Raw genomic sequence first — 14,903 nt, 5'->3', positions numbered from 1 at the left:
GAAAAGGTGGTTCAGTGGTAAAGGGTATGTTGAAGATGAGGAAGAGCTTCATGAAAAAGTTTAGGATTCAAGACAACTTTTGAGAGATAAGTAAGTTTCCAAAGAGAGTTTCAAGAAATGATATTGTAGACAGGGAAAATGGCGTGAAATTTAGTGTGAAACAGGGCAAAGCGTATTTGGGGAATGAAGTCCCAAGGACACAGGGTGGAAAAAGGGGAGCGCTAGAAAGTTTGTTGGTGTTAAATGTGAAGAAAGCTGAATGCTAAGTTGAGGCCCTTTCCCATCATTCAGCAGTTAGTGTGGAGCAGGGATGTCACATGATCACAGTGCTATATTAGGAGCCTTTATCTAGCAGCCTGCTGACAGCTGGTCTGGAGGTAAGGGCAGTAAGAAAATATGGGGGGACCTGACCCCGTGGCCGAGTGGTTGAGTTCACGTGCTCTGCTCCAGCAGCCCAGGGTTCACAGGTTCAGATCCTGGGCATAGATCTACACACTGCTCATCGAGCCATGCTGCGGTGGCCTCCTGCACAGAGAAACTAGAATGACTTACCTCTAGGATATACAGCTATGTACTGGGGCTTTGGGGAGAAAAGAAGAAACAAACAAATAAAAACATGATTTTCAAGAAGTACTGTGGAAGAGAAGTTGAGAATGTAACAGTTATCTGAGGGGACCAAGAGATATCAAGAGGTTAAAATATTTGACTGAATTGAACAATAAAATATTCAAGAAGGGAAAAACTTCAAGTCTTCCCTTATGATTCAACATGAAACATCATAAGGATAAGATGAGGGACACTTTACTTATTTGATAAGGTTAAACAAAGAACTAAAACTTGGACATATTAGTTGACAGTAGTGTGGTAACCATTATTTGAATGAATTTCTTGTCCAAAAAATCAGAGGAGACCCCCTTCTTCTTGCCAGGCCCTAAATTAATTGTGTTTTCATTTTGTTTGTTCCATTTTTTTTAATTAGTAAGTGAATTAAAACCTTAGGGTTCCAGAGGCTGGCCCAGTGGTGCAGTGATTAAGTTTGTGCACTCCGCTTCAGTGGCGCAAGGTTCACCAATTCGGATCCTGGGCACGGACCTATCCACTGCTCATCAAGCTACGCTCATCAAGCTAAGGTGGTGTCCCACAAAGAAGAACTAGAAGGCCATACAACTAGGATATACAATTATGTACTGGGGCTTTGGGGAGGAAAAAAAAAGAGGAAGATTGGCAACAGAAGTTAGCTCAGGGCCAATCTTCCTCACAAAAAAAAAAAAAAAAAGAAAAGAAAGAAAAACCCCCACAAGATTTGGGTTCAAATTATATCTTTAAAGAAAAAAATAAAGCTTAGGATTCCAAAGAATAGATCTAAATAAGAAGTGATTTTCAACCGAGTGTTTTTGGTTTCTGCCCAAGTTTACATCAGATATTACCTGCCAGCAAAGTCTCTTTTCTTGAATTTTCACTATGTCTGCACAAATGAAAAGCTTTTCTGCATCACACCCTATCCTAGTAAGAAGAAATAAAAAGAGGTTGAGCATTCCCCAGACATTGCTTCTTCCCCAGAGAAGATGTCTTGCTCCCATTTTGAAAATATGTGATATATTCAACAGTGATAACACCCAATTACATGTGGGTCACTGAGCAGTGTGGCAGCTCTATTCTTTAACAGAAGTGTTATAAAGTAAGGCACATATCCCCTTTCTCATGACATAGTGTGATACAGCAAGACTTCATAGAATGTCTCGTGCTGTCCTCTCTTCTTCTTCAACATATATCCCTTGGAAATGGAACAGCCCTAGCCAAGCTTTGTGGTACCATGCTCTCCTAATGATGTCAAGTTCCTGTTCTTTCCAGATGAAGGAAGGGTTAATGGGTGAGAAAAGACCAAAGATTGCCTGCTGGCCTTCAAGGGTCCCTGACATACCGATGCCCATAACTGTCTTGAATGATCAAAGCAGAATATTCTAACAGCAGAAAGTTATACTCTACTCGTCACTGCTCAGACTCATCTAGAGTATTGGGTTAAACTGTAGTCCTGCTCTTTAAGGGAGATATCAATGAAGATGAAATCTATGTTTCTGAGTGCAGGCTTCAAGTCACAGGAAGTAAACCAGCCCTTCATTTTGTGTGTTTTTCACATGAAGACTGCATACATTATGGTTTTATTTTCTAATTCTCCTTTGAGATGAATATAGGAAAATAACTAAAGTAAATTCTTACTTCTCCAAGGCTAGTCGGGATACCCTGATTTCCCTTGAGGTTAACAGTTGACTTTAATTGTAATATATATATATATATATATATATATATTATACATATGTATCTCCCTGTATGTGTGTGTGTGTGTGTGTATATATATATATATATATATATAAGGAGAAACCAAAATCAAGATTCTTATAGATTAAATCAAGTTCTCATAGATTATACTTTAGTTCAATAAGAATAAAATGAACGTTAACAAGAAAGTACCCAAGTGCATTGACGAGTCCAACCATCAGTGAGCTCTCAGATCAAGGTTTCTGGTGAGTAGGTTCCTCCTCTGGGACACTCTTAGAGTTCTTGGCATGGGAGGATATTTTAGGGATGACAGACCCCATTTCACCATTTTCTCTACACCCTTTCCCTACTATACTCATGTCCTCATCATTCTCTCTTCCGTCCTGTGCCGTGCCTGGCTTCCTGACATTGCTGAACATTCTCCGCTGGGGTCTGCTGGCCTACGGCACTGTTTAGCGTTCTCAGTTCTGTTGCACAATCCTACTTCCACTTCACACCTACTGATCCGAAGTCTCCAGGGGTGGAGCCAATAAGTTAGTATGGAAAAGAAAGAAATCCTCCATAAATGATTCTGAAGCATAACCAGATTTAAGAATGACTGGCCTCAAACAGATTTGAATTTGAATCTTGCCTGAATGATATAAGCAAGTTAACTCTCTAATCCTTTAAAAAATAATAATAATAATACTTTACTCCTGGGTAACCTTTACTGAAAGCTTACTACGCATTAAACAATATGCTAAGATATGTAGATTATCTCATTTCATTCATATAATAGTGCTATAAAGTAGATATTATTATTCATCTATTTTACAGATAAACATACTGAGGCTTATTCAATTTATTAAAGTTGATAAGGTACCCAAAATTATACATCTGGTGACTAATGGAGCCAGGATACAAACCCAGGTAGTCTGAGTAAAGAATCTATCATGGTACCTGATACATGGTAAACAGGCCATGTAGCACTCCTCATCAATGGCATCCTATAATCATTATCCTTATCATCATAGCCACAGGAGTTCATAGCAAATGCTGATCCTCTCCTGGAGCCAGTAAACAACAAGGCAATGCCTCACACTCTTCTCCAGGTTTTTGGAGGGTAAGACATTGCCAAGTACCGACGGAAAATACGTTCTTACTTTAGAGATCTCTACATCTTACGCACTGCTGGGGGAGTTTATAGGAAACCACAATCTCATTTCATAGCCCTGAAATTTAATATAGAAGGGAAGAAAAACTAGCTTCTCTTCCCAAGCAGAAAACCCCAGATAAATTTCATGAAAGTGGAAGGTAAGTTTTACTAGTGTCAGAAAGGCATTTCAGTACCCAGAAAACCTCCTTCTGTACCCATGGGGAACCAAGGAGGGTCTGGAGTGGTCTATAAGCTTCCTCAGACATGGGCAATGCAGACAGTTGAGCAGTGACACTAAATTTCCCTGTCTAGGTCACTCGCGGAGGCTGCTTAAGTGGCCAGTTCTTTTTGTAGACTTCAACCTTGCAATTCCACTTTCTGCGTTTTCCCCCTACGCACTGATTTTTTTAAATGCTATTATTAACTTCAAGTCAGAAGGTAGGTATTAAAAAAATACAATGTTGGAAGGTTTTATTGCTTTAGAAATACATTTCACCATTTTACCTAACAAATTCCCCAATACTTAGCTTATCACATGTTGTGATAAGAATAAAGCACAGACGAAACAAACTTCAGTGGCACTATTTATTCTCAACGTATAGAAAAGCAATGTTCATGAAACAGAAATATGACAGAGTTACCTGTCATGTTGCAGTAAACTTTCAGAGGCCCCAGAGGTCCGCTGCCATCAGGATCTATCCAGTAGTAGTTTGACGTCTGGCCTAGGTGTTTGTATGCTTCGCAGGAAGGCTCGTAGATAGCTGGAATGAAAGATCCTGCATGAGCACAGCACGAAACAGATGGCTCCCCCGATAAATGCCCCAGTAACACATCAAATGCTGGCAAACTGCTGTTTAGGAGTGTGTCCTCTTGTTGGAACAAGCATTCTTTTTCTTCACATTTAAATTCATGTTTTGGTTCTTACTCTATAAACATTTCCGATCTAATACATAAATATAGCAAATTCCTTCTATGGCTTTATAGTTGGAGAAAAGTCTAAAACAATCAACAAATTGTTAAATAAGTGTAATGTTTATTGCTTTGGGCTCATGCTCGCTGAAAAAAATATTTAATCTATAGTGATTTATAGACAGCACCTCCTCACTGTAAGGGATGTTAGTTTGAAAGGCCATAAAGATTGCCTGCGTTGTTGGGCTATCAACTAAGTGATCAGAGAAAATCTCTCTTTCTCTCTCTCTCTCACACACACACTTTTTTGCATAGATAGTATAAATTTCCCGCAAATAGCATGGGATTTCAAATCTTCCTTTATCTCAGGGAAAAGGATGTCCTTCCTTCATTTTATTTGTTACAGGTGTTTTAATTACATCAAATCTAGTTTGTGTAGAAAGCTAAATCAATGTAATGAAATTAAGCATAGGTTCTTTTTCATTGTTTTCCTTTTTGTTCCCATGCTTCTGACACATTTGTTTTTTTCTCACAGAGACTGCACCTGTTTTCAGAAGTACAAAATGGACATTTACATATCTCCTTTGCAGTCAGAACTTCTAAAACACTATTGCAAAAATTTTTTTCAGGATTCTTTTTCTTTTTTTTTTTTGCCAGGAAAGATTTGCTTTGAGCTAACATCTGTTGCCAGTCCTCCTTTTTCTTCTTCTTCCCCAAAGCCCAAGTACACAGTTGCACATTGTAGTTGCAAGTCCCTCCAGTTCTTCTATGTGAGCTGCCACCACAACATGGCTACTGACAGACGAGTGCTATGGTTCCGCACCTGGAAAGGGAACCTGGACTACTGAAGTGGAGGGCCCCAAACTTTAACCATTAGGCCATCAGGGCTGTCTTGAGAAAGCTTTTTAAACAGCTCCACATTGACACCTATGATGAATTTGAAAGGTCTCTATCCAAAACGAACAACTATTTTTGGTAAAAATCTACCTATATGATATACAAGTAGTGGGGTCTTTTGGTAAAGTGCACTTGAATTCATACTCCTGTTGTCTGTTAAATTATTAAGGAGGAGGTCTGATTCTCAGCCTCCCCTTTCTTCCTTCCTCTTCCACGGTCTCTGTGCTTCCCTTTGGCTTTCCACGGTTTCCTCTCTCCAAAGATGTTAGACCTTAAATTCTGTTTCATTTCAACAGCAACACACTAAACTGAAACAATTCTAAAATTCTTTGATTTACTTAATCCTGCTTTCCTCCCCTCCCTCTGTCCTTCCTCCTGCACAGAGTTATTGAGTACCTATGAAACGTCCAGCAGTGGATTAGACAACAGGAATGCAGCTGTGAACAACACAGTTTAGGGACCTTTGGAGGAGGGTTTGTTCACTCACTATTTGGGTACTGCTCAAGCACAAAGTGCTATTGGAAGAGGAGGTGGCTGCTCTATTAACTTTTGACAATCTCTCTCCAGATTACTACAATTTTTGTGTATAGTTCAAAATCATCCAGAGTATCAGATTCAAATTCGAAAGATTTTTTTTTAGTCCCTTCAGCCAATCTGCCATTAACACCTTTTAACTTTCTCTTCTAATATTTAATAATGAGTCATTCTTTTTTCCCTCTGTCAACACCCCAGTCATCCTTATCATCTTGGATTTGGTTTACAAAAATTGCCCTATTTATTGGCTGTCGTACCAAAATATCTGTTCACTTCCCACCAAATTATGCTTTTTTATTCAATGTTAGTCTAGTCCTGAAACATTACTTTCATTATGTTCAAAAATGTGTAATGGTTCTTTAGTATCTATGATACTCTATCCCAGATCACCATCTATGCACGCTAGACCTTCCATAATCCTAACAGATCTCTCTGGACTTTAGCAATTTGCCAACATGAGCCCTGAGTCTGGTCACATGAATCTGACACAGGAGCTTGCTCTCCTGAACTGGGGTTGCCTTTATCTGGAATGTACTGTAAGCCTCTTTCTCCATCCATAAACCCTCTTGATCAGAGTGAACTGCTAAGGAGAAGTGGTGAGAAACTGGGCTCTGCAGTCCAGATTTGACTTGAAATTCTGGCCCCAGAAAGCACTATTTATATAACATTGGGAAAGTTACTCAACTTCATTTGACTTGTCTGGAAAATAGCAATCACAGGTATATTATAATGGTGTTATGTTATGAGAATTGGAGGAAATAATCAACATCAATTGCTTAAAACTGCATGTGGCGGACCCACAGTAAACATTTAATAGGTAGGGTTTTACGATTAATATAATAATTAATATTTAGGCCCCCCTCACATGGCTCCTTTCTTAAGAAGAGCTTCCCTGGTCTACCTGTCTATCTTTCTGAACAGTCCAGGGCCTTCACCACTCATCTTGTGTACTATAATACTTGACTATAGTCAATTTAGGATTTGGTTGACTGCCGTTAATTGAATTTCACATATCAAAATTTTATTTCCCAGTAAGATTGTGAATTATCTTGAGGGCAGGGTCTAGAAAATGTGTTTTTCTTCCCTACTGCATATAATCTAACATGGTAGATGTTTAAGAAAAGCTGTCAGAACGGAACTTAAAATGTACCTATTCTTCATTCTATTCTGATTTTGATGAGTGAATGATTGGGTGGCTAACCAGCAGAGGCATCGAACATGAAAGCATGATTGGATGGTGAGAGGGGTAGGTAATGACTCCGTTTCTAAGCAAGCATATAGGCATTTAAAGAGGGCTAGAGACCTTAACCCAAGTAATTGACTAAGAGTAGATATTGAAGGCAGGTGGATGAGGGAAAGATGGGTAAGCAAGAAGTTCTCTTTTTCTTCAAAGTGTGACAATTATTCTGTTTGTCTTTAACCTACGGCAGGCCTACTAGCTGCTTTGGCCTCAGCAACACAAATGGAAAACCAAATACTTTAGTCCAAACTTTACCATGTGTGAAAATCACCTGGAGAGCTTGTTAAAACAGGGATTCCCAGGCCTCACCCCGAAGATTCTGACTCAGTAGAGAATTTGCCCTTCTAACAAGCTCCCAAGTGATGCCGATGCTGCAGGTCCTGCCTGCATTTTGAGAAGCACGGCTCTAATCCAGAAAAAAGGTTAACACAAGAAGGGTGCACTAATTCTTTATTTCTCCCTAAATATAAATAGGAAAAATACGTCACTGAAAGGCAACGCAGTAAAATTTTAAATAAAATAAGACTAGAATGCCAACTCACTTCATTCAAAATAGTAAAAACGGAATGGGATATAAAACTCCAAATAAAAGTACATCTAAAGAAATATACTTGGATGAATGTACAGAAAAATATTTGGAAAGAAATACACCAAAACAGTAACAGTTGTTATCTTTGAGTAGTAAGATTAAGGAAGATTTAAAACATTTCTTCTATTTCTGTGTTTTCACATTATTTTATAACGTGCACAAGCTATGTCATCGTTGAAAATACACTTACAAAATGCATATCTGGAATCATGGCACTGAGGTAAAATGGCGAGGACAGCCGTAATACAGTAAAATTAATGGCATTAGTTTTATAACTGAGTAAGAAATTAAGAGATTTTTGTTCAAACCTCCTTTCTGTCATCCACTACCTGGAAACTGCTCTTAACTTTTAGGTTTCTCAACTGTAAAATGAAGGCAATAATACGTCCTTCACCAAGTTATTGTGAAGATTAAATGAAATTGCATACTTGGTAAACTAAAAAGCATTGAGCATATTGAAATTTTAATGCAGAGAATGAGGTAACCAAAATATTTTCCCCGCGTTCCTCAGCCAGTTAGCTCTGTACCTAGTGAAGTCCTGGCTGAGTTGCACAGTTTGTGAACATCAAGCCTGAGGAGATGACAGAGCACGAGGGGCTAAGGCAGCAGCCACTGAGGAAAGAGAAGGATCTGAGCCAGCGTCAATAATCGAGTTTTGTGAGTAGACTGCAGAAGAACAGAAAGGTAATTGGACTGATGGCAAAATAAATAGACTCATCAAGTCCATTGATTTATTGGAAAAGTAATTTTTCTCTGTTGCAACTCCTAGTCCCAAATAAAAGTTCCCGTAGTATACTATATATTCTTAAATATATCTCAGATGTTCAGAAATATTACTATTGAACACCTCAGACTGAATTTCATAACGTAAAAATCCAGAAAGTGACAAGTCTTAAATATCTTACTCATTTTCATTAAAGAATAAATGCTGTCTGTTTGTTATCACATTAGGTACAACGGAAAATGACAAAATACTACTGTATTAGTTTCATATGCCTGCTATAACAAATAACCAAATTTTCAGTGGATTAAAACAACACAAATTTATTATCTTACATTTCTGGAGATCAGCAGGTTGAAATGGATTTCACTGGGCTAAATTTAAGGTGTTGGTAGGGCTGTGTTCCTTCTGAACACTCTAGGGCAGAATCCCTTTCTTGCCTTTGCTAGCTTTCAGAGTTCACCCGCATCCTTGGTTCATCATCCCATGTCTCCATCTTTGAAGCCATCTGTGACTGGTGGAGTCTTTCTCACACTCCACTTCGATTCTCTGCTTTCCTTGTCACCTCTCTCTATTTTAAGGAGAGTCATGATTACATCAGACCTACCCAGATAATCGAGGATAATCTCTTTACTTGAAGGTCCTTAACTTAACTAAAAAGTCTCTTTGCCATATAACATAACATATTCACAGTTTCCATGGGTGGTCAGAACATAGACGAATTTGGACGGAGGGATTATTCTGCCTATCACACCTCTACAAAAATAATATGATTGCTCTACTTAAAGAACAAATTTTATTAAGCACCTAATGTATTCCCAGGATTCTTGATTAACAAAAGATGCCAACTCACAGGCAGAGGGAAGAGCAAAGGGTTTAAGAGCAAAGATGTGCAACAGGCCTAATGTGCTGGAAATAAAGCGAGGGCAGAACATAAAGGAGGAGCTAGCTACTCCCAAGGAGAAGGAGAACTCTCAACAGTATGAACTGGTGCAGAAAACAGGAACAGAACGAGGGTAGGGAAAATGACAATACATTTGGCGAGGAGATTTGGGTGACTTTTTAAATATTTCAGGGTGGTGGTGTTTGTAGAAACCAGATTATAAGGAAAGGAACTCATCAGTGGAATTGGGTGGTGACGGCGCTATTACAGGAGTTTGAACCATGAAAGGAAAAAATAGAATAAAAATTGATAGAGATTGCTAAGTTCAAGTGTGGGAGTTTTTATTAGGATGTGTGAGACGGAGTCAATTTTTGTTTAATACGGTATTTCTGATTATCAAAAGAATTGTTACTCTTTAATGAACTTTGAAAAAGTTGTAAATAATAAAAAAAGAAAAGATAACCTCTTGTTTTCCTGCCTCCAGTAGTAAATTGGGGGGAGCTTGTATTTCATTCTCTTTTTGAATGCCAGCCCCTCTTACCGCCTTTCCAGACCACCTTCAAGGGAATGAGAAGTTAGTGTAAACTATTGGAATCCAGGACATATAATGGCCACGTTGCCTTAGGGTTGTCAGGGACTCGAGACCCATCTCACTCTCTGCCGCCACAAAATAAGTGCTAAATTCAAATTCCCAAGAACCTAAAAGTGACAACTCTGCCTGTGAACGCATCTGTATCTGCACCGGCTAGACTCTGATTTAAAACCAAACAGGAAGAAAAGACAGTATCTTATTTGATTGGCAAAAAAAAAAAAAAAAAAAAAAGCTTTTCATTATTGTTTTATTTGTATTTTTTAACAGTTGGAAAATTTATTTTCAAATATACATTGGGGAGTTTCTTTTAATCTTTTGTGAGGTGTAAAGCTATGGATTTGCTCACTTATTTATTGTGAGCATTTTTATATTGACTTAAATTGGTTATAATATAAATCAAGAGTAAGATCTGTGTTTTGTAATATTTGTCTTCCTTGTTTTTTGCCTTATAACCCTGAATATGGAGTTTTTGATGTATAAACATATTTTATGCTATCCAAATTATTAAAATTTTCTATTTAAAAATTGTTTTCATAGTTCTTAAGTGTATATTATTATCCTCTGTTTAGTGATTTGACACTAAAGGCCTTGAATACCATGCTAAGGAGTCTGTATTTATTTTGTAATGATAGGATAAAGAGTATAAAGTAACATAGTGACATTATTAGTTTTGTGTTTAAGAAATATCTCTTGGCAGCTGTGTAAACAATAGGCTATAAAAAGCTAATATCAACTAGAAGACTATTGTAAGGGGTCATGGAAGATAGGATGGAGTTATAAGACATGACTCAGATAGAACAAAGGATTAAGATATAAAGGCAGGTCCCTGGGAACGGAGGGGGAAAAAACAGATCTGTGATTCTGTATCATGGCTTCAATTTTCACATACTCATTGATGATTCAAAAAGGAAACGGATATGAATTGGAAAGTGTCCCCCAAGAGATGCTGAAGTTCTAACCCCTAGTACCTGAGACAGCGTCCTCATCCGGAAATAAGGTATTTAGAGACGATTAAGATGAAGTCATTAGGGGAGGCCTTAATCCAACTTGATTTGTGTCCTTATAAAAAGGGGACTTTTGGACACAGAAACAGATGCCTACCAAGGGAAGACCCTATAAAGACTCACGGAAAAGGCCAATTACAAGCTAAACAACACCTGAGGCTACCAGACGCTGGTAGGGGAGTACGGAACAGATTCTCCCTCTCAGGCCTCAGAAGGAACCAACCCTGCAGATACCTTGATTTTGCATTTCCAGCCTCTAAAACTGTGAGGCAATAAATTTCTGTTAAGTCACCCTGATTGTGGCACTTTGTGACAGCAGTCCTAGGAAACTAATACAGACCTATAGCTGACAATTGACGGGGCCAAGCTCTCCTCCCCCGACCTCTGAGCTTTTCCAACATTCTTTTTTCTAAATTATTTTGTTAAGATCGTATTTGTTTATAACCTTGTATAAATTTCAGGTGTATATTAGTATATTTCAGCTTCTGTATAGACTGCATTGTGTACACCCCCAATCGTCTAGTTTTTATCCATCACCATATATATGTGCCCCTTTACCTCTTCCACTCTTCACCCAACCCCTTCCCCTCTGGTAACCACCAATCTCTTCTCCTTATATGTGTTTGTTTGTTTATCTTCCACATGATTGAAATCATACAGTATTTGTCTGTCACCCGTCAGAATGGCTATGATTAACAAGACAAGAAATGACAAGTGTTGCAGAGGATGTGGAGAAATGGGAACTCTCATACACTGCTAGTGGGAATGCAAACTGGTGCAGCCACTATAGAAAACAGCATGGAGATTTCTTAAACAATTAAGAATAGAACTACCATATGATCCAGCTATTCCACTTCTGGGTACTTATCCAAAGAACGTGAAATCATTAATTCAAAAAGATACACGCACTCCTATGTTCATGGCAACATTATTCACAATACCCAACTTTCTTGTAGGTGATATGGAGGAGGACTCTCCACCATGTTCTGCGACTTTACTTTTAAGAGAGAAATATGTTCCTGATAAGATAGTTACTTTTGGTCCATGTGTGCAAGGTCTTATGCTGTATGCTCTGAACAGTACAAAGCAACAGCTCTCTAGAGCTCTGTTGATGCTGATGAGCTAAGGAAGGCTCTCCTGGCCCTTTTCTACACCTCATGCTTTGAGAGAGGTAATTAAGCATGTGTACATCCTTCCTATTATTACGTTCTAAAGCATACAAACTGCTAGAAGTGGCCATGGATGAAATGTGTTAGAAAATTAATCTCAAGTCAAAAATGAACACATGCAGAAAGATTATCTTTGGAACATCATAGCCTATTCCTGATTGCACCGAAAGGAAAAGTTCAGGTCTAATGATTTGATATAAAATTGGAAAGAAGCATAAAATAAACTTTATAGTTCATTTGCTAATATATGCTGTAATGTGACATTTTGGGTATCAATAGTTTCTGAATGTCTTCACTTTCATGTCAGAGGGACCACATACTTACCACAGGCTTGCTATAGGGACCAAGTGACAAGGTGTTAAAAAGGGAGGCTGGTTTCTGGAGACTCTATTCTTGAATTAATACAGAAGCCTTTTAATGGAAAACATGGATGTACCAGAAAAAGCAAAAGAGTAATTCTTAGCCCTTGAAAGGGGGTGGGGCATATTTGGGTTGGTGGTGTTCAGGATAGGATGGTCTCTGGGGCCTCTTTATTCTAATCTCTTTTAATCACTAAGCCACTTGCTGATCTAAAGCGTCTTTCAAAAATAAGCGTCCCTATTGGAAAGAGAGATTTCTCATTTGAAATGATGAAGTTGACTTTCTGATCTCAATCAGGCTCTAGTGATTTTGGTTGGAAAACTAGTTTTCCCAGACTCTCATTATTCCTGTTAAGGTAACTCCTGAGGATTGTGCCCAGCCATGCTGGAAATCCAGGGAGGCAGCAGTGGCCTTGAGACCTTCCCCTGTGAAAGCTCCTAATTCTAGGACTGTGCAATTATTTTTAATTAGCACAATGTAAGCCTCACAATACCTAAGTTCTCATTAACACTTGAATATTAACCTCATGTTTTCTGCCTCTTAGGATGTCGTTTTTAAAGCTTGACTGAATGCCCTGTGTAAATTACATTATTTCTCCTAGGAACTCTTGTCTCATTATTGGCACACAGCACATAGTGGTGGTAGAGAGCGTGGGTTTAAAAAAAAGATATTCTGCATACTAATATTACGTCGTGATCTTTCCATGAATGTAATTTCTGTATGAGATGTTATTTGCTATCGTCCTCTAATGGCTGGGGTGAGAGTTTATAGACATCAACCAGCAGTGAAGTCCAATGGGCAGATGACCATGGGAACCATTAGTATTACCGTATACCTCAAATATAGGATCCCTGTGTACTTGAAGCAATGGCTATAACCTGATCACTTCTGGGCTTCTCATGCCAGTGGACCTTCAAGCAGAGAAAGCTGCCATGCTGGTAGGGGTAATTGAGCTTGATTATGGTGAGGCCATGGGGCTGCTGCTCCACATTGGGGATAGGGAGAAGTATGTCTGGAACCTTGGGGATTGAATGCAGTGTCTATTGGTGCTTCTGTGTTCGCTGTTAATGGTGAATGGGCGACTGTAGTATCCATGTCTGGTCAAGGGCAAGGTAAGTAAGGACATAGACACCTTGGAGATGAAAGTCTGGGTCACTACATCAGGAAAGCAACCAGCTGACATACTGGCTGAGGATGAGGTGGAGGAAGCGATGAGTAATATCAACTATTGCTGTGGGTTCAGCTGTAACAATAGAGATTCTGGTTTATTCCACAAATCTTTTGTGTTGAGCCTTTGCAGAGATTGTTAGCAAGCACCTGAATATGACTTTGTGACAGACTGGACTTAATGGAAGGCATGAGTCAGTTTCAATTTTGGGCTGTATCAGACATCTCTTGTATATCACTCTATGTTCCCTTGGTCCTACCTCTTATTCCAGCTACTCCTGCAGTGACTAATCCTTTGAGGCTTTGACCAGCTATTCACAGATACAACATCTGCCAAGCTCCTCTGACTTCTTGCCCTGAGGCCTCACTGATGCTGCAGAGCAGGGATATGCACAGAAACCCACTTGGCACTCGTGCATGCATACCCTAGAAATGTGGCAAATTCAACGCTCTTGGGGCCACCCTTGACCAAAGGGGAAAGGGAATCATTTTCATCCTTTTGTACTCCTGGGCAGAGAGTTCCACCACGTGTTTCATAAGGCTCCTCAAAATTCCCACTGGACTGAGCATCCATCTCACATAGCCATTGTCAAGTTGGTAACGCATGTTTGTATTGGTTTTTACTCTTTTCCCACATCCTGGCTTCACACAAGCACCAAGAGTTTATATTCCTAATGATCTAACTACAAGAAGCCTTTGTCAGACTTTGCTTTAAGGAGAACACAGACTAAGAAATTATAACCCGCAAATGTGCAATCTTCTTCTTTTAATCCCCCAAAGATGGTGTTACAGTAATTAAATAAGCAGTTTTAGTTATGGGCTTGTCCCTCAGTGTCCACCTTCCCAGAAGCTTGGCTTTCACGTGTTCCACACTCAGCACATCTGACATAATGGAGGCACTTGATAAATAGGTTTTTAATGAGTGAATAAATGAGTAATAGAAATCATTAAGAAGCACTATGGAACTTAATTCTGTCCTAAAAAAATTAGGGGTGACTTTCTTTCCTCTTTCTTGCTGATCTTTACCATGCCAACAGAATCATTTGTACATAATTATTCAGTTACACACAGTGGTAGAATTTTACAGTAATGTTCCCCAATGAATCATTCTTCCCTCAATCCACACTCCTGTATAGTCACTCACACTGATTCTGGGCCTGATCATGTGACTTGCTTTGGTAAAAGAGACATTCGCAAATGTGATACAAGCCTATACTTGCAAAGTTGGTGGTCATGTCTTCTCTTGCTTTTAAGTACACTCCTGCTACAATGTGCGGAAACCTAGGCTAGCTTACTGGAGATACATGACCCTGAGGAGAGAAGGACTAACCATCTGACTTGTGAGGGAGGCCATGATAGCCCATCCAGCCCCAGGCGAGCTGCCATTTGACTGCACCTGCATGAGCTCCCCCAGGGGAGACTGGCA

At 39.1% G+C, this 14,903-nt stretch overlaps 1 protein-coding gene across 1 annotated transcript in view; it reads right to left on the bottom strand.

Annotated features, from left to right (window-relative positions):
• Positions 1-14,903, bottom strand: part of CNTNAP2 (contactin associated protein 2) — a 1,871,002-nt gene that overhangs the window by 664,393 nt on the left and 1,191,706 nt on the right. The window contains exon 12 of the mRNA XM_046668987.1: positions 4,054-4,173. Within this exon, the coding sequence (XP_046524943.1) occupies positions 4,054-4,173 (120 nt within the window). The remainder of the gene's footprint in view (positions 1-4,053; positions 4,174-14,903) is intronic.

This window comes from Equus quagga, chromosome 8 (genome assembly GCF_021613505.1).
Source record: "Equus quagga isolate Etosha38 chromosome 8, UCLA_HA_Equagga_1.0, whole genome shotgun sequence".
NCBI lineage: Eukaryota > Metazoa > Chordata > Mammalia > Perissodactyla > Equidae > Equus > Equus quagga.
The sequence above is the reverse complement of the archived record's forward strand: the minus strand, read 5'-3'. Positions and strand labels throughout refer to the sequence as shown.